General features: G+C 49.5%; 1 protein-coding gene across 1 annotated transcript; it reads left to right on the top strand.

Moving 5' to 3' along the window:
* The first annotated feature begins 11,756 nt into the window (after window positions 1-11,756).
* On the top strand, window positions 11,757-19,067 carry LOC147256818 (uncharacterized). The gene is made up of 10 exons (XM_086210442.1): window positions 11,757-12,515; window positions 12,979-13,110; window positions 14,634-14,887; window positions 14,991-15,135; window positions 15,732-15,825; window positions 15,913-15,995; window positions 16,179-16,339; window positions 16,785-16,836; window positions 17,553-17,637; window positions 17,868-19,067. The coding sequence occupies exons 1-10, from the start codon at window positions 12,474-12,476 to the stop codon at window positions 18,230-18,232; spliced, it is 1,413 nt and encodes a 470-aa protein (XP_086066568.1). The 5' UTR covers window positions 11,757-12,473; the 3' UTR covers window positions 18,233-19,067.
* The last annotated feature ends 144 nt before the right edge of the window (window positions 19,068-19,211 follow it).

The following is a 19,211-nucleotide window of genomic DNA, read 5'->3' as shown; positions in this document are numbered from 1 at the left end:
GACACTGCAGCTCTTTTTGTGTCCTTTGTTTTTTGCACCGTGTTACTGGAGACTGTGGGGGTCTTTAGATCAAATCTTCGACCCCAACGTGTTTTGCTGGGTTTGATTGCACAACATTTCAGCAACTCTGACATTTCAAGCACCAAGCGAAGAGGCTGGAACAGTAAATCACGATATGGCAGCGTCCACTACACCTGGAGTCTGAGCTCATGCGTCCTGTGTGGACAGATAAGAAGGTTAAAGGGAGGAAAGAACAACATTGTGTCCTGTTAGGGTCTGCAAGAGAAACTGGCCCAAAGTGAGAGCTCATCCATCTCACTTGCTTTATTCTGGCACAGTCGCTGGCTGAGGGTTCAGAGTTTGATGGTGCTGACTCAACCATGAGGGTTCACTCAGCTCAATGCTGCTTTACTGGAACTTTACATTGTCTCTGATCACTCAGCCGTTGTCTCTTGACTGATTTTTTGGAATCTTTTAATTGGCCGTGTAATCTTAAGTTTTTTCAGGTTTTTATTGCTGAGTGTTGAAAATTGGCTCTTTTATTTGAATGTGTGAACCCAAGAACGGATCGGTTCAAGGGCACAATGGAGCGTGAGCACTTCAGCGGTTCTGTTCTGTTCTGTTCTGTTCTGTTCTGTTCTGTTGTACTGCTGCTGCTCCTGATGCATCAGTGCTTTCTTCAGCCCAAGATGAAGTAATTCCTGGTCAAGTCCAGCAGAGAACAAGTTGGGTTTTTTCACACATTTAGGAGCACACCCAAAAGTAGTCTCTCCTTAAGTGCTTGTAACGTGTGTTTCAAATGTGCTTGACTTGAATTTATTGTTGGGCCACAGGAGAATTTCTGTTGAGACAGATAATAAAGTTTATCTGTCTGTCAATGTTTAGACTCAACAGACGAAACTCCTCCGTCCAGAGGGAACAGAATGTTGGGGGGACGGCTCCTTTTCTCCAATTTCAGTTAATGAAACTTCGTATGACCTTTCGGATGTAGAAAACAGCTGGAATAGGCCCCCCCCCCCCCCCCCGCCCCACGACCCTTAATGGATTAGTGGTATAGAAAATAGATGGATGGATAAAGCAAACTGAAACCGTTGGAAAAGGTGCGTTCGCTGATGCAGGTCGTTTTGACTTCTTAGGGTTCGATGAGGCACGGCTGAAGCTGCGAGTTATGTTGCTCGTTGACAGATGATTTTGTGATTTCATGTTCTTTTGGAACATTGTTCCAAGCAGGAAAATATTTATGTTCTGCACGGTGGCCCCCAGCAAGAAGGTTGTGGGTGGAGCCCCGGCTGCAGCACGGGGTCTTTCTGGGTGAGTCTCCATGTTCTCCCTGTTCCTGCGTGGGTTCTCTCTGGTACTGGATGGACCTACTTGCTCTCTTTTTTTCCCCAAATGAGAATCAATAAAGAACCAAATAGTGAAGCAGAGTCAAAAATGGAGTTGGAATCATAAAAATCGTATCGATTCCCGTCCTTTCTCCAGCACATCTGTGGTGATGGTGAGTCCGAGCCTTGGCCAGCAGGTGAGCCAGGATTGTTGCACTGGCCATCAGTCCCTGAATCCCCTGCGTGGCGCGACCTTTCAGGGCCTCATACAACGGCCTCATCAGCTGTGAAGCGTTTGGAATGAAGCAGTGTCAGATATTCAGAAACCTTGACCAGGAGGGGAATCCCCCCTGGTCAGTGTTCCAGTGTCCAAAGAAGTCAGTAGTGTCCTGCCTGACCAGGCGCTTGGCCGGGTTGATGGTCACGCCAGGATGGTTGAGTCTCTCTCCAACAGAATTCCAAGGTGCGACCTCTGTGCCGCCCTGGAGGAAACTGACTGGACTGCATGGCTCTAACCGATCCATTTATTTTTCACACCTTGGAAGAAACTCCGATCAGTTGTCTCCCTCAAAAAAATCCTTAATATTTCAACAAGTTTCAAATGAGTCTCTACTGTGTCTCTGGTGACAAAACTACAGGAGTAATTCATCCCTGTGCATCAGCGAAGGTCACTTTAAAGTTTTGTCCAGGGAGCCATGACTCACTGCTATTTCAGTCATGCCATTTCTCTCTCAGTCATTTCCTGTGTGGAGAAGAATTACCGCCAGTCACCCTACAGACAAAAGAACTGCACTCGGGTGAAGAGGGACATTTTCTCTCCAGTTGTTTTCCCTCTTTTCCAAAGAAAAAATGTGAGCTCAGTGGCGATATTACAAGATTAATGCGGGGGGGGGGGGGGTCATGAAGATGATGCCCCCAGTTAAGGCCAAAGACAGCTGCTTTATGTTTCAGGGAATTAAAATAAAGAAATTCCAACATGCATGCAGGAGGTAGAGGAAACAAGAAATCATGTTATAGGCATATTAAATCCCATTGAACCATTCTCTCTCTTTTACACACACACACACACACACACAGTGGCTGGAGGGAAAGCATGTTCGTGGAGAGATAAGCCTCCTTTGTTGGTTGGTTGACACTTAGACACCATTAATTAGCCTGGTCCCAGAGGAAACGGGTCAGTGAGCCACACTCAGGAGTATTGTGATGAGCGCTGGGACTGAGCACCAAGCTGTGTTCACACTCCTGCAGCTCCGTCACTTCACCCCATGATTTGTAATTTAAAGAAATTAAGATGATCTTTTAGGTCAAAACCAATGTGAGCACTGAACCGATCACCTGCGATCAGGGAGGTGTGGTCAGAGTGGCGTGTCCGTCTATTGGCAGGATTGATAAAGGATAGTTGTGTGTTTTGGCTGGAAGAGACATCTGACGCAAGAGTGGTCTGCATCTTGGTTTTATTCATTTATTTACTGTAGGGATATTTTTACCGTTGTGAGATTGTGACAGAGGATCAGCATATAATAGAAGGGTGGGTCGTCGGTTCTGCGGTCTCTGAGTACATTTCTAATCGCTGTTGCTGGTACTTTTGAGTCGTGGCGCCAGGATTCCCCTTCTTTCTGGAGGTGATATGCGTCAAGAACCCTCACAGATTTTGACCTGAGTCAGCTGGAATATCAAGTAGACCAGGGCACAAGTTAGAATTAGTTGTTTATCTTCAACTGACACTAACACACTAACAGACAGCCTCATGAAGCCTGAGGGACATCCTGCCTGATGACAGTTGCCTGTAAACACTCGTGAGGTCGATTAGCTGCCCCTCTTGGCGTTGGGGGACACATCAAGCTGTCAGTTGGCGTTCACAGAAAGTGGACTGCGTCTACCTGAAATGTGTGAGAGCCTGACGATCCGTGACCGGAGTTTCTGGCATGTGTGATGTCACCTAGCTGGTCAGGAGGAGCTGAGCTGCCTGTGACGGCTGCACATCAGAGTCATGCAGCTCAAAACTTTGGCCAGAAAAGGGTTAAAAAAGCGTATATCCAGCTGTATCCAGCTGTCCAGTGCTCTTGGATGTCACAGCAGTCACAGGGACGTGGTACATCCTCTCCAAATGGTTCAACAACAGCACTCTGTGTCCGCGTGGGAAGCCTTGGATGGGCTCATTAGCAGGGCTGGGACACACTAACAGCCTGGTGGCAGGGTTCAGGACTCCTCTGAGGAACTGGGGGATCAAACCGCTAACTTCCAGTATTAGATGACCACTCCTGAGCCAGCCAGGCCTCCAGAGATCAATTTAAACATCTGGTGTTCTGGGATGTGGTGGACGCACACGGAGTCGTCCTCACCGACGTCTCACCGCCAGTGGTTGAAGGAAAGTCAGCCTCCTGTAGGAAGTTTCACTGGTGGTGTTCTTTTCTTCCTGCGTTTCTGCAGCTCCGGGTTACATAAACAATAAACTCTTGACTCAACACTGACCTCATCATAGAGCCATTAATTGCCCACACACACACACACACACACACACACACACACACACACACACACACACAGTACATCCAAACACACATCGGACCCCCCACAAACAGAAGGTCAAGGTTATTAGCACTGAGAACTGAACATTGTGTGTGTGTGTGTGTGTGTGTGTGTGTGTGTGTGTGTGTGTGTGTGTGCGTGCGCGTGTGTTCTCTAATTGGAATGCTATGCTTTTGGCTGTGCAATCACAGACGTCTGTGGAATTTGAGCTGATATGAAAATAATTGCTTCACGTTGGCGAGCCGGGCCTGTTTTCACAGTCAGAGATGAAACTCAATCGGCTCCCATGTTTACTCTCAACCTTGTTACGATCTGCTCACAGGATGTTTTTTACCCAGCCTGCCACAGCTCTCATTGTGTGCCACCCTGAGTATCCAGATGACTCCGTCATGGCCCGTTATCGGCCAACTTTCACCACCTGCAACACACTCGCCGCTCTCAGGCTCACGCCAGATTTGGTCGGCAGGAAGGTGAAAGTCCGAAAGGCTTGTTCCCGCCACGGTCGTCTTTATGGCGAGTTTTCAGTCGATTCCTGCAACAACTGCATTTGCAGTGGTGTTTATTTTACTGACATTGATGTTACCACTTGCTTTGGTGTCATTTTCTGTTTTCTCTGTCCATCATCATAAACTATGACAAACAATCGGGAGCATCATTACATCCTGGTTGTAAATACGAGGGGATCCACATGAGGCTGCAGGACTCACCAGGCCTGGTTTATATGACCTGGATGCCATTGTAGGAGCAGGTTTACATTTCGGATGAACCACATTGTTGTAAAGGGACAGTCTGGGTGTTTTTGTTTTGGGCTCAGTGTCTGTCTGAAGCCAAAAGGCTCTCAATCTCCCAGAATACAAACACAAATACAAGTCTTAGAGGACCAGGATTTTCTGTTTGTGGAGGTCACTTGAGGTTTTAAACAAATGCAGCCAGAGTGCAGATTTGAAGGGAATTTAAATTTTTTTTAACTTCAAGCCATTACATATTGTTGCCTTATTGTTTGTGTTTCTGTGTGTCACTCAGCAGGTGAGCCGTCACGTCAGCTTTATTTGTACCAAACCCCAACCAAAGTCCTGTCCTGACTCTGTCCAAGTAGAGCAAGTCCAGCACCTCCCTCCTTCAATGAACCTCCACCCAACAATTCTCCATCAGCAGCACATCCTGCAACAGCAGCCACCAGAACCTTCCTTTACCAGCAGGAAGGTGGAGCAGATCCAGGATCAGTGGGGACGGAGAGAGAGCAGGAGAGCAGGACAGAGACAAAGACAGAGAATGGAGGAAGACAGAGAGACAGAAGGAAAGAGAGGGACAGAGATAAAGAGAGAGAGAAAGGAGGAGAGACTGATGGACAGAGACAAAGACAGAGGGATGAGGGGAGAAGAAGAGGAGTTAGTAACACGTCTGAGGACAGGAGGAGGAGAGAGAAGCCCAGTGCATCATGGGAGATCCCAGCAGTCTAAGCCTATAGCGGCAGATCTAAGGGCCAGCCTAAGCAGTCCTGACTATAAGCCTGATCAACAAGGAGGTCTTAAGTCTGCTCTTAAACCTAGAGAGGGGGTCTGGGTCCTGGACTGAAACTGGGAGACGGTTCCACAGGAGGGGAGCCTGATAGCTGAAGGCTCTGGCTCCCGTTCTACTGTTAGAACTCTAGGAACCAGCAGGAACCCTGCATCCTGGGAGTGAAGGGTTCTAGCTGGATCATAGGGGACTAGGAGCTCTGTCAGGTATGAAGGAGCCTGACTGTTGAGGACTTTGATGGTAGAAGAAGAATTTTGAATTCTGTTCTGAATCTGACAGGGAGCCATGCAGAGAAGCAGTCCAGGAGAGACCTGGTCTCTGCTACCAGTTCTAGTCAACACGTGGGCAGCTGTGTTCTGGACCAGCTGGAGAGTCTTTCGGGACTTCTTAGTCCAGCCTGGTAGGAGGGCGGTGCAGTAATCCAGCCTGGAAGTGACAAAAGCAGGGACTAGTTTTTCTGCATCTTCTTGAGCCAGGATGTGTCTGATCTTAGCGATGTTACGTAGATGGAAGAAGGCGTCCTGGAGGTTTGTTGAATGTGGGAGTTAAAGGGTCCTGGTCAAAGAGAACTGCTAGGTTCCTACGGTGGTGCTGGGGGCCAGGGTGGTGCCATCCAGGGTACCTGTCTCATCAGATCAGGTGGTCCTCAGGTGTTTGGGCCCAGCACAAGAACTTCAGTTTATCAGAGTTTAATAAAGGAAATGATGGTCCTCCATGTTTCCTGTCCTTCAGACAGGCCTCCAGTTCAGTCAGCTGGTTTGTTCCATGTGGATCATTGATGAGTTCAGCTGTGTGTCGTCTGCATAGCAGTGAACATTAATGGAGTGTTTCCTGATCATGTGACCTAGAGGAAGCAGGTACAGGGTGAAGAGGACTGGTCCCAGCACAGACCCTTGTGGAACACCAGAACTGACTGTAGTGGTCTCAGAGGAACCTCATTAACTGGTACCAACTGAGATGACCTAGTAAATATGACCTGAACCAGTTTAGTGTGGTTCCTTTAACACCAGTGACAGGTTCCAGTCCCTGTAGAAGGATATGGTGATCAGTGCTATCAAAAGTGCACTTAGATCTAATCAGACCAGCACAGAGACCAGTCCCTCATCTGGTACCAGTAGGAGGTCACTGGTACCTTTGACTGGTTCTGTTTCTGTGCTAGGATGAACCTGGAACCTGACTGAATCCTCCAATCAGCTGTTGCTGTGGAGAAGTCCCAGAGCTGTTTAGCAGCTGCTTTCGCCAGAGGTTTGGAGTCAGGAGCCAGGATCAGATCATCAGGGTTTTTTCAGAACTTGATCCCAGTATAAGGGCCCAAGCAGGTGCTGGAGCTGATGGGTCATCAAACTGATGTTGCTGTTCATCAGTTTCAGCTAAACATGCTGCATGATGTTGCTTTATCGCAACAGATGATTGACGTTCCCCTCGCACGTGTACAGTAAATATTATATCTCCTGCGATCGTTGAACCTGCAAGATTTGTTGGGCAAAAGAAAAAAAGAAAGGAAGCAACAGAAAGTGTCTGTAGCCTCAAAACGCACAAACGTGAGAGCAGCAGCTGTTCTGAAGCTGGCCTGCTCCTCGTGTGGCAGCAGGAAAGACAACTCAGGAATCTGTGGAATTTTCTCTGACACATGGAGGTGGCACAGTGGGGATGCAGGACGTTTATTCTGTTGGTGTGAGCGAGTCAGTGTGTATTTGTACACGTATGGAATGCTGTTGACAGTGTTTTGTCGTGTGTGACACAGGAATGACGCTGGGACTGTTGAAGAATACGCTGACAAACAGCACCTGGACTGTGGGAGACAATGACAAACACCTGCTGCCTTTATGGCGAGTAAACACATCCTGTGGCCCCTCGGGGACGAAGGTTCCACCCCTGCGTAACACCGACATTCCCTCTCACACACGCACCGCCAACCAGAATTCATCTAAACACCCGCAGAGAAGCTGTAAATGTCCAAATCAAGTCCACCAAAATCTGCCAGCTCTGTCCAGACCCACGGAGGAGACAAGAATCCATGAAAATAAAACAAGATGAAGGTGGGTTACAAACAGAAGACAACAAATGCAAAGCTCACAATGAAAACAACAACAGAAACAATGGCAGCCAGGTAGCTCCAGCTGGTGTTGTGCTGAGCAGCGTCGAAGCTGAAGGAAGCTTCGCCATGTTTCGCTCTGACCCTCAGAACAACCACTGATCCAGGACCAGCTGATCATGGCCATTATGAGAGATTTGTGGAGTCAGACGGATATTTGGAGGGACTGGAAGGCGATGACGGATGACACAGTGCTCTGATGAACTCGTGGATTCACCAAGGTTTGAAAAAAACACCGAGCGACGGTTCATTGTTTGAATTATTAGTGTTGATCGTGTAAAGGCATCAACAGCTCATGTAGACAAAGTCCAGGTGTAAACAGACGAAACGTTGTTGAGACCATCCTCCAGGTACGGGTACGGTTCTGGGTCCGGGTCCCCTCTGATAAAGCCTGTATCTTGCCAGGCTTATCTTGAACCTTTCTCCACTGGCGGCGCTGTCCCATGATGCACTGGGCTTCGCTCTCCATCTCTGTGATGAAGCGTTTGTGCACGTTCCTGAGCCTGCACCTCCGTCCTGCTTTGTGGGTCTTTCCCAGTGTGACAGGCACGCTCCCAAACTGCTCAACGATGGACTTATCTGCACCTCTACCTCTTATCAGTGCCATCTCTCCTCCAAACACATTCACCCTTTAACATGGTGGGTCCTCACTGTGGATATTTTTAGAAAAAAGTTCTCGTAGCTGTTTACAAAGACGTGGAAATTCCCTGTTGAAGACATTGTGTTGTCCCCCTGGCGCGTTCCGAATAATACATCATGACCTTCAGCAGGCGCATTCTGTCAGACAATATCAGTGTGACCTTGAGAGGCTCCATGAGGTTATTTTTATTTTGTTTCTCTATACATACTTTATTTTGTTGTGGGAAGGAATTCAGTTCAGACGTGAGACCCAGAGAAAAACATCAGGCGGGACCGAGTGTGACCTCACTGGCCGCTGGTCACCAGGGTGAAAACCTTCCTGGTTAAGAGTCTTGACTCGTGCAGTGGTGGCAAGAGAAATATCCTGGTACGCTGAGGCGGCGTGCCAGTGACACAGAGTGACCTGCTGTCCAGCCACCTGGATTCAGACACCAGTGCAAGACAGTGAAGCACTCTGGGAAGTTGAGTCATACACAGACACACAATAATAGAACATTTTCAAACTCATCTGATGCCCGTAAATGCGCTTCCACTGGATCCAGTAGAGGAGCAGGTGCCGTGGATCGTAGTCAGTGTTCCACAGCAAAGTGTTGCTGCCCTTAAATGCTCCAGATGTTGTGTTTGACGTACGAATCGGCAGTTAAAGTGGCGCCGACCCACCAGCTGATTAGTTCAGAAATGAGCTGCTCATGTAGAAACCAGCATCAGCTGATTCCACAGAGTTTTTAACTGGCCTGCCGCCGCCGCTGCTGCCGCCGCTGCTGCCGCCGCCGCCGCCGGGTAAAAAATGAGAAAACTTGAATTCTAAAATGTTCTAACTTCTCTGGACAGGAGATGTCTGTATCTGTTTAGCCAGGAAAAAGTCCATCCATCTTCTTCTACTTACTCAGGGTGGGTCGCCAGGGCAGCAGCTACTTTGACCAGCTCTTCATGGGGGACCCTGAGGTGTCCCCAGGCCAGCTGAGAGACATGGTGTCTCCAACATGTCCTGGGTCTTCCATGAGGCCCTTAACACCTCCCCAGGGAGGCGTCTGGGAGGCATCCTGACCAGATGCCTGAGGAGCAGCAGCTCTATGAGCTCCTCCCGCTTGGCGGTGCTTCTCTCCCTGTCTCTAAGGGAGAGCCCAGCCACCCTCCAGAGGAAACTCATTGTGGCCGCAATCTCGTTCTTTCAGTCGTCACCCTGAGCTCACGACCACAGGTGAGGGTGGGAACGTAGATCGACCGCTAAATCAAGAGCTTTGACATATGGCTCAGCTCCCTCTTCGCCACGACGGACCGATGCAGAGGCACTGCAGACGCCGCACCAATCCGCCTGTCGGTCTCACGATCCATCTTCCCCTCACACATGAAGAAGACCACAAGGTACTTGAACTCCTCCACCTGGGGCAGGATCTCACCCCTGACCCAGAGATGGCACACCACCCTTTTCCGGCCAAGAACCATGGACTCGGACTTGGTGCAGATTCTCATCCCGACCACTTCACACTGCGAACCGATCTAGCGAGAGCTGAAAGTCACGGCCCGATGAAGCCAGCAGGACCACACTGACCCCAAAAAGCAGAGACGCGATCCTGCAGCCACCAAACTGGATCCCCTCAACACCCTGGCTGTGCCTTGAGATTCCATTCAAGTCAGGAACAGAATCGGTGACTAATGGCTGCCCTGGCAGAGTCCAACCCTCACTGGAAACGAGTCCGACTTACTGCCAACAATGCAGACCAAGTTCTGGTCATACAGGGAGCGAACTGCCCGAATCAGGAGGTCTGATACCCCACACTCCTGGAGTACCCCCACAGGATTCCATGAAGGACACGGTCGAATGCCTTCTCAGTCCCTGGGTACTGCTTCCTCGTTGGAAGACATGTTGGTGGGATTGAGGAGGTCTTCGAAGTGTTCCAGTATTTCCCCCACCGGTTCACAACAACCCTTCAAGGTCAGCAGCACCCCACCCGCACCATACACGGTGTTGACAGCGCACTGCTTTCCCCTCGAGACGGCAGATGGGGGTCCAGACTATCTTCCGGAAGTCGTTCTCCATGACCTCGCCAATATCCTGTCATGTTTGCCTCAGGAACAGCCAGAGCGACACACCGCTTGGCCTGCCACTGCCCGGCAGCTGCCTCCGCAGTCCCACGGGACAAAAAGGACGGCATCCCTCACCACCGCTGTCCACCAGGTTCTGGGATTACGATAATGATGGGCACCGACCACCTTGTGGCCACGGCTGTGACTCAGCCAAGAAAAAGTCACAAAGGACATTTTGAAGTCTGAAATGTTGTAGCATGTCAAGCAAATATGAAAATATAAAATCATGATCTGACAGTGAAGAGCCAGTAGTCCAGCGCTCTATCGCTCTTACCTGTCGTATTGCAGGTCTGATCATACCGCCGCAGGTATTTGAATAGAGCCGCAGTTTTTGACCTCGTTTTTGTGAAGGTCAGTGTGTTGTTTGCCTATAGAAATTAGCAAAGGTGACCCAAGAACTCAAGCTTGTTGCTGCGTTGCAAAGGTGCTCTTCCTGCCCTCTGGATCCCTCTCAAGTGTGAAGGAGTTCCCTCCAGCACCAAGACGCATCCGTGGGGAAATATTCACGAACATCATGTCAAACCTCCCGGTTTAAACGCACCAAAGGACAAACCAGCCGCAGCAGATCTGCAACGAACATCGCTGATGAGCTGGTAAGCAGTTGTGTGATCGGTTTAGCTGCTTGTTCGATATATCAAACGAAAATTCTTCTGTGTATCACTTTTTTTTCTCAGTTTGTGGTTGCACACGCATTTCATGAACGGAGAGTAAGATTCCATTATGTTCTCTTAAGGTTCATCTAAATCTTTTAGCTGGACTTTTTTTTAATGATTTAGAAGCAAACTGACTTGATTTCAAGTGTCCCAGAAGCCTCCGGACCAGCGACGACGGCAAGACAGCCTCCTGGTCAATCCCTCAACGGGGTTGTGCTGCCATCTGCTGGCCATTACTGGTACAAAGGCATCGACGCTCGTAAAATGGGTTTCAAGATTTACCGTGGGTTTGAATTCCTGACTAAAAAAAACCTCTGCCCGTAAACAGACAGTGACAACAAGGAGCCCTGCTGGTGCCATCGGCGTATTCATCCTATCATTCTTGTTTTGTTCGATTGAGCATTTTATAGGACTTTTTAACTTTAAAATGCTGTTCATTTTTCCAAGTGACGCTCCGCGCCCCGCCGCCGCCATGTTGGAGCGAAGAACCTTTGACTATGATGACGTTTGAGCTCTTAAAAGATCAACAACAAAACAAGGAAACAAAGGGTTTAAAACAACAACAAAACAGAAGCTCCAATGCTTATTAAGCAAAGTGTGCAGACAAAGTGTGACATGACCAAAATAAAGATAATAAAAAGGAAAACACAAAAACACCTGTGGGTCTGGGATACAACAGGAAAAATATCTTAAATGCGATTATTCTGAAGCTCGTGAATGACGTCCGAGGTTGATACTAGTACACGTCCATAGCCGTGTACTTCTACCTGAACAGGCACCAAATATTTGTGAATATTTTCTTTCCACGTCGCCAGGGGCTAATAAAGCAACACTGGTCAGTTTACAGTTTAAACCAGAACATGAAACTAACAGGGGTTTTATTCTTTCAACCCGGAAACAAAGAACCAGCACAGGCGTGATATTTCTGACTGGTACGTACAGATGTTGGTTGGACACGCAGGTGAAGTCATCGTTTCTATTTCCGGTCTGAGCCTTCCCACTTCCTGATCAGTGATTCAGACGTTAGAGGTCATGAGTTCCCGTTGTTGAACGATGCAAAGTAGCATTGATATGTGGAGTTTGTTCATCCACATGTGGAGGACTAAAATACCGAAGTCTTTACTGCTCAACGAACAGATTCAACAGTGAAGAAGAACTTCATGGCGACTCCGTCTCGCCAGTAAAAGAGAACGTCAGCAACAAAACAAATACCCGAGCTGAGGACCAGCCGAATGTTCAACCTAATTAAAATAAATATTTCCTACTTGTAGGCACTTGTGTGATATGAGAAGAGAAGGAATTATTTAATACAGAAAACTTTCCACAAAGCAAAGTATCTGAGCAAGCTTCGGTCACAGCGGTCTCTGGAGTTTGGTCTCGACGTCTCCCTCGAAGTGGCAGATTTGATTTAGACTCTTGGAACTCCTCGAGCCCAGCCAGAGGAGGCGGGGCCCCGAAGCGTCCGTCAACGGCGACGGGAGTTCACGCGCAGGAGAAATCAAGCCCATCATGCACGCGCGGGACTCGGACGGAGGCACGCGGGCAGCGCGGGTTCAAATTCGCAGAGAGGAAGGAAAACCTCCGCATCCCGTTTCCTAAAAATAAAACAGGACCTGCAGTTGGAAGATGACCCGGAGCTCGGACGTCGCTTCAGCGGGGTTTGAGTTGGTCAGTCGGTATTGTTACACTTTTACGCAGGAATTAACTTTACTTTTTAAATAAATGGAACATACAAAGTTAATTTCAGATATTTGAAAATATATGAAGAACTAACTTGTATTCTGTTGTTTTCCCCAAATCACTGTAAACACCAGTGAAGGTTGTGGAAAACTAAGAAATAAAACCCGAGCATTTTTACACGCTTTGTTCTACTCTGGCTTTCATAGTCGATGCAGCTTTTATTTTGAAGTTTATTATCGGATATACTTTGGTTTGCTCTAACATCTACGTATAAACATTCCTGAAGGGGAATGTGGGGTATTTCCGGGGGAAAAAACCCCATTGACGTAATTGAGTGATGCTGGATTAATTATTTATATATCGTTTTGGTTTCTTGTCTTATTGTTGTTTTTATTTTTTTCTCTTTTTTTAATTTCCTTCCACTCCACGGACCCACCTTCCACTCCGGCAGGTGGCGCTGTTCGCTGCCGGCCGCCGGTCAACCCCGAAGTGGAAGAAGAAGGAGAACCCACGCTTGTCGCCGGTGTCGGAGCCCCACGCTGTTTACCTTCTCATGGACGCAGCAGCTGCTCCTCTGAATCAGGTACTTTATCCTCGGACTCCTCGTCACTTCGCTTGTCGGACAAATATCTCCGGTTCCGGATGGCGCGAGGCTGATCAGCTCCGGTCCTGACGTAAATGTGACGCTATTAGCCTCCGTTAGCATGCTAGCTCACTGATGTAGCCGGCGCGCAGCAGAGTGAAGTCAGAAGTACTACACGCGTTCCGCAGCCCCCCTGGGCTCCTCTCAGGTGTGCTCGTTGGTGTTGGTGGTTGTCAGGGAAGCCGCTCCCAGTGGCGGCACGTGGTGTGGACGCGGATCGGTTCACCGTGGAAGAAACTTGGGTCACAGACCCGTTGCTGATACGTCGGCGGTGTTAGCTGGTGATGGAAGGGCTCTCGCAGTGCCAGGCGTCTCATTTGGGTCCTGAAGAGTGTTTTCATGAGCCCGTGGACGTTTACGCCAATCACAACACGGGCCGCTCGTTCAGGTGGCGGTGACTGTCCAGTGCTGCTGATCCGCTTCCTGCTCTGACACTCAGCTCTTAGTGGCTCCGTTAAATGCTTCGTTCATCCACTCGTACCGTGAGTGTGGCTGATTTTTTTAAGGGTGAAGTTGTTAAAGTCGACCTGCCCCCCCAGCGGGTTGTTCTGTTGTTGTCCGATGACGCTTGGAGAACATTTGTCTCTATCTTTTGATGACAGCGTCATCAGCTGTTGGTCATGTTTACTCTGATCTTGAGCCCCCTGACGTTCCTGGCCTGGGCCAGCTGCTCTCAATGTCACCGACTGTTGGTTTGGATTCAGACCATGAATTTCTACTAATATAGACAATTACCATCAAACTCACGCTGCAAGTCTGCGGGTGGAAGGAGAACAAATCTTCCCGTCATGGCTGCCATCATGCGACGTCGTACACCAGGTGAAGCAGCAGGTGAAGTCCTGTCAAAAAGCCCTCCTCCACCGGTGATCCAGTGACTGGAGTTGTGACGAGGGGCCGGTCAGCGGTCTCACAAGAGCAGGAGAATCCGGGTCAGGTCGACATGGCCTGGAGCTTCCCTGTGAAGGGTGATGTTCTTCACGTTCCTTACGGTAACGCGGCCGGGCATCAGAATCAGTTCATGTTTGTTCCAAGCTCATATCGTCCCCGTTTTGCTGAAGTCTCTCCACCTTTGGCAAATAAGATTTCTGAGCTTTCTGAGTGTTTTCGAAACAATAAAACAGTTTTTACAGCCACAGAGTTTTCATGTTTTCCAGTTCATAAATACATAAAGTGTTTTTCGTACAGACGATGATAAAAGCAGAGAATATCAGCGTACACGCCAGCATGCGGCATCTCTGTGCTGGCTGAGCGGTGGAGGCTGGGCAGCAGCAGCCGTCTGAAGCGTGTTCAGCACAGGTGACCACCACCAACCGCACCCACGAAGGAGCCGATGGTTGAGCCGTTTTACAGTTTTTACTTCCGATGAAGGCGAGTTACAGATGCTCGCGTGAGAGGCTGCTTGGAGCTGACGCGTCTTAGACTCACCCACTGCTTTTTAAGGGTTAAATCTGCTTACATTCCAGATGGAGGAAACGCCATCGGAGACGACAGGACAGACGTCATCAGCCAAGAGGAATGATGATGAGGCGATGGAGGTTACCGCCGCCGCGCAGCCACAAGCTCTCACAGTAGCGCTGGAAAACGCAGACACTTCATCAAACACTCAGACTCACCCTGAGGACGCGGCCGACGCACGCATGCAGTCACCGGCAGAGACGCCATCTTTAGTCCAAGCATGTAAGACAGACGACTCTGACGATTCTGAAGATTCAGACAGGTATCGGCGCACGCACGCACACGCACGCACACACACACCATAACCTGACTAAATGGTGAAAGAATGGAAGCAGACTCTGATGTTCTTCCTCTCACGTCCTCAGTGACAGCTCCTCCTCCTCCTCCTCCTCTTCGTCTTCCTCCTCCTCCTCTTCGTCTGCTCCATCGGCTCACGTGCTTGAGCAGGATGATGATGAGGGTTTCAGCCAGCCGGTTCCCATCAAGAGTAAAGATGAAGTCCTGCTGGAGGTGAGGCCGTTTCTCATGAGAGCAGAACCTGGCGGGTTCATACCCAGCGACGCTCAGCTCTTGATGAGCAGAACAGGACAGGAACTCTGGTCCCTGCTCAGAGGGGAGAGCAATCGCTTTCATAGCAGCTCCAAATCGGTTCCTCCACTTTCGGCATTCGTGACTCTTTTCTCTTTGGTTCTCTTTTATTTTACTTTTTACTTTGATTTCTACATGAGGAACGTGGTGGATGAGGAGCCAAGAGAGAGAACCATGCAATTTTGGAGTGCAGGGCAAAAAAAGAATTGCCTGAATCCATTTTTAGAAGCGATCAATAAAACTGATGGATTGCCCGGCTTCAATGAGAAGCGACTCTTTGAAACCAGTGGCGTGACTCAGATGGAAGGTTTGTGGCAGAGTCAACAATATTTCATCTGCGTAGACGTGCGTGAGGACGTGCTTGAAAACTCTAGAGCAACAAAAAAGTGCCGAACATTTTCTGAAAGACGTCGGAGGCTCATTTTCTTGCCACTGAGTGCAGGAGCAACAGTTGTGCTTGTTGCCGTGGTGATTCTACAGCGGTTGATTATTGTCTGAGCCGCCTGGTTTGCGTGCAGGAAATGCCAGCAGTGGAGGAGGTGTGTCTGTCCCTGCCTGAGGACGTGGAGCTGAAGCCAGTGGGAACGGTGTCCAGCATCATCCAGCAGCTCGGTAAATCCACCCACACTCAGGTCAGAGCTGCAGACACGCCCAGGCTTTCTTCAGCTCTGGATCAAGCTGCTCTGTGTGTTCCTGCAGTTGTCATCCAGTCTCTGAAAGACACGCCCCCCCTGACTGATGACAGCATCATCTTTCGCTCGGATCGGCTGGCCGTGGGCAAGGTGGGCGGACCTACACAACCGTTAATAGCTCTTTCTCCTCTACCATGTTCATTACGGTACACGGAGAGCTGCACGTCTCTGCTCCGTGAAAGTAAAAGATTCTCCTCGGACATAAACGCCACATTGACTTGCTTTAACACAAATTACTTGTCTTTGTTATGTTTGTGTGTCTTTGTGTCTCAGGTTTTCGAGGTCTTCGGTCCAGTGTCCTGTCCGCTCTACATTTTGCGTTTTAATTCTGTAGAGCAGATCAGCAGCAAGGGTCTAACTGAGGGGCTGACGGTCTACTACGCACCCACCATCAAAGAGTACACAGGATACGTCCTCACACAGCAGCTGAAACTGTGAGCACACACACACTCACTCACACACACGCTCGCCCGCGGTGAAGCAGACTGTGTGGTCTCGGCAGCAGCGTCCAACTCCAGACTGCAATGTAACCGCATTTTTGTTTTCGTAGCAGATTTTGTTGTGGCTTGAAAGCACAACACTGTCTCATCTGCTCCCCCCAGGGACACGAACACGCAGCCTAAACGGCACAAACTGAGGCTAGCTAGCACAAGCTAACACAGGCGTAGGTCACCTGCCTGTGCAGCAGCGAGCAGCCCAGCTCCTCACCAGTCTTCATCCTCAGCTCCTCCCCTTGGAACCCCAAGGCCTCGACCGTTCGGCCCCATTGGGGCTTTGCTTTGTGCACAGCCGCCATTTCCCAGAACGAATCTCATGTGGTCGCAGCGTTTTATTATTAAGATTTGTTCAGTTAGAATTAATGTTTTGGTTTTTGTTCAGTTTAAAGGGTTCTGATGCATCATGGAAGAACGACCAGGAGCCACCAGCAGAGGTAAGAACTGGAGCAGAGCTCCTCCCTCCGCAGCAGTGAGGGCGTGGCTGTGAGTTAGTCATTTCTAGTATTTCTACTCGTTCAGACTGGTTTGTCCAACAAAGGTAATGGACTCTGCTTTGTGGTTTGAATGATGAAGAACAAACTAAGGTCTCATTTAATCGCTCGGAGACTCCAGGAAACAAATTTACCAGGACAACAAATTAACTACGTAAATCCCTGTCGTATTTTTTTCAAACACACGTTCAGTCTGGGTGGAGATGAGTGTTCCCATGGATACAGGAAGTGCACCACTGGTTACAGGCTGGCCAAGCAGTGGTACTGCAAGTATGATGGGTATTTCGTTGTGTGAGGGACGTCTGTAAACAGCAGATGTGAGCGTTTGGCTGGAAAATCTCTTCTTGTGGTGAAAGCCACATGAACCACGAGCGTTTTGGCCGGTGCGGTGCTTCCTCCACAGTCCAAAGACATCAAGAGGGACCAGGTTAATCCAGACTCTAAATTGACCGTAGGCGTGGCTGGGAGAGCCAATGGTTGTCTGTCTCTATGTGCTGGCCCTGCCATGGACTGGTGACCTGTCCAGGGGGAAGGCTGCTGGGATAGGCTCCACCCCCACCACCCTCAACAGGATGAGCAGTAGAGAATGAATGGATGGGAGGGGTTGATTGGTCTGCTGTTGTGCGGCGCCCTGCCAACGCCTCTCTCCTGTGTTCCAGGCTTTGGATTACAGTGACGATGAAAAGGAGCAGGAAGCTAAAAGGAAAATGAAAAACTCCAAAAAGAAGAGCAATAATGTTACAGGTACGTTTGGGAATCATTGTACAGAAGCTTCTAGAAGCATGTGGTTGTCCTCAGACAATACTGTCTGTGGTGACCTCTGACCTCCTTGTGGGAGTGGCGGAGCCAGTGACGAAGCCGTACAGAGATCCTGTGATGCAGCTTAAAACCTCAGTAAACAAGTGTATGTGTCATGAGAAGGAGTTGAACCCTTGTCAGGAACGTTCCGTCTCTGCCTTCGTCTCCTGCTCCAGACGATCCTTCCTGCAGCGACCAGAACCCCCCGCAGCCGCAGCAGCATCACCGGGACGTCAGGGGTTTCCCCCCGAGACAGGCAGGGGCTCCATTCAGGCACCAGAACCAGAGAAACAAACACCCATCGTTCCCACACTCACACACAGCACCGAGGCACGCCAACGCCCCCCCTCTGTACCTCCCCCCTCCCTGTCTGTATCCTCCCCATCCTCCTCCTCCACCCAACTTCCCTCTCTTCCCTCCTCCTCCTCCGTCATTCTTCAATCCGTCTTTCTCTTCTCCCTACTGGTTACCAAACCCTGTCCAGTTCTCTGACCTCCCCCCTCCTCCTCCTCCTCCTCCCCCTCCTCCTCCGCCTCAATGACTCCACCACCACCAGCCCCCCCTCCACCCCTGTTCTCCTGGCACCTTCCAGACTGTTGGAGCAGAGACAGTGATTGAAAGGCTGCTCTCCAGCCCTCCTCCACCCACCGACTGAGTTCATGTCGACCTGTAAACACGTGTGACTTAGATTTGTCTTTGATGTTCTTTCCTGGAAGCGTCACAGCTTGTCACAGATCAACGCCGACACGCTCCGTAGCTGAAGTCCCCGTCAGACGGATGTTTTTGTGGTTCTTAGCACACGACGGTGTGGATGATGTGGACATGGACGAGCACGTGAGGTGAGCCGTGACTGCATGGACACTCGAGTGTGTCCAGTGGTGCAACGTGCAGGAGTTGCTTCAACCTCCGGCTGTGCTCTCCTGCAGCTTCTCTTTTCTCTGCGACGCGGTCGACCATCTGAGGTCACATCTGCCGCGATGAGAACTGACGTGCATCGCTGGTTGAATGCCGGCCGGCTGGAACTGAGCCGGGAAACTCAACGATTCCCGTGTTCAGACACTCGTTCCCGAATGAGCATCGTTTTCAGTTCCGCACTCCCGCCTTCATTGGGAAGAGCGAATCTGTTCTTCCGTCTGGATCCGTCTCAGCCACGCGTCGTCCGCTTGTCCTGGTGGCGAATGGTGACTGCACAAATACCGATTCCCACTTTTAGTTTTTAAGGCTGTAAATGAGTCTTTGTATCATTCTTATGTTTTATAGCTTGTGGGGGTTTTTGTCATTTTTTTGGACCGATATGTTTTGTAAATAAACGAGTAAACATTTTCGCCATGTGATGAACGTGGGTAATAAACAGCTTCCTGGATGGAAACACGCCAGATGTACTTCTTGGGTCACATGTTTGTCCGGTCCAGGAGGCCTGAAGTAGCCGATTAATAACTGACATCATCATTTTTATACAAGATATAAATGGAGGTGTCGCTGGATTAACAAGAAAATACAATAGCTGGCATTCATAGAGT

This window comes from Aulostomus chinensis, chromosome 8, assembly GCF_037954235.1.
Source record: "Aulostomus chinensis isolate RoL2024-O1b breed Wild chromosome 8, RoL_Achi_v1.0, whole genome shotgun sequence".
In the NCBI taxonomy this organism is placed as follows: domain Eukaryota; kingdom Metazoa; phylum Chordata; class Actinopteri; order Syngnathiformes; family Aulostomidae; genus Aulostomus; species Aulostomus chinensis.
Note: the sequence above shows the minus strand (reverse complement) of the source record. Positions and strands in the feature narration are given on the sequence as shown.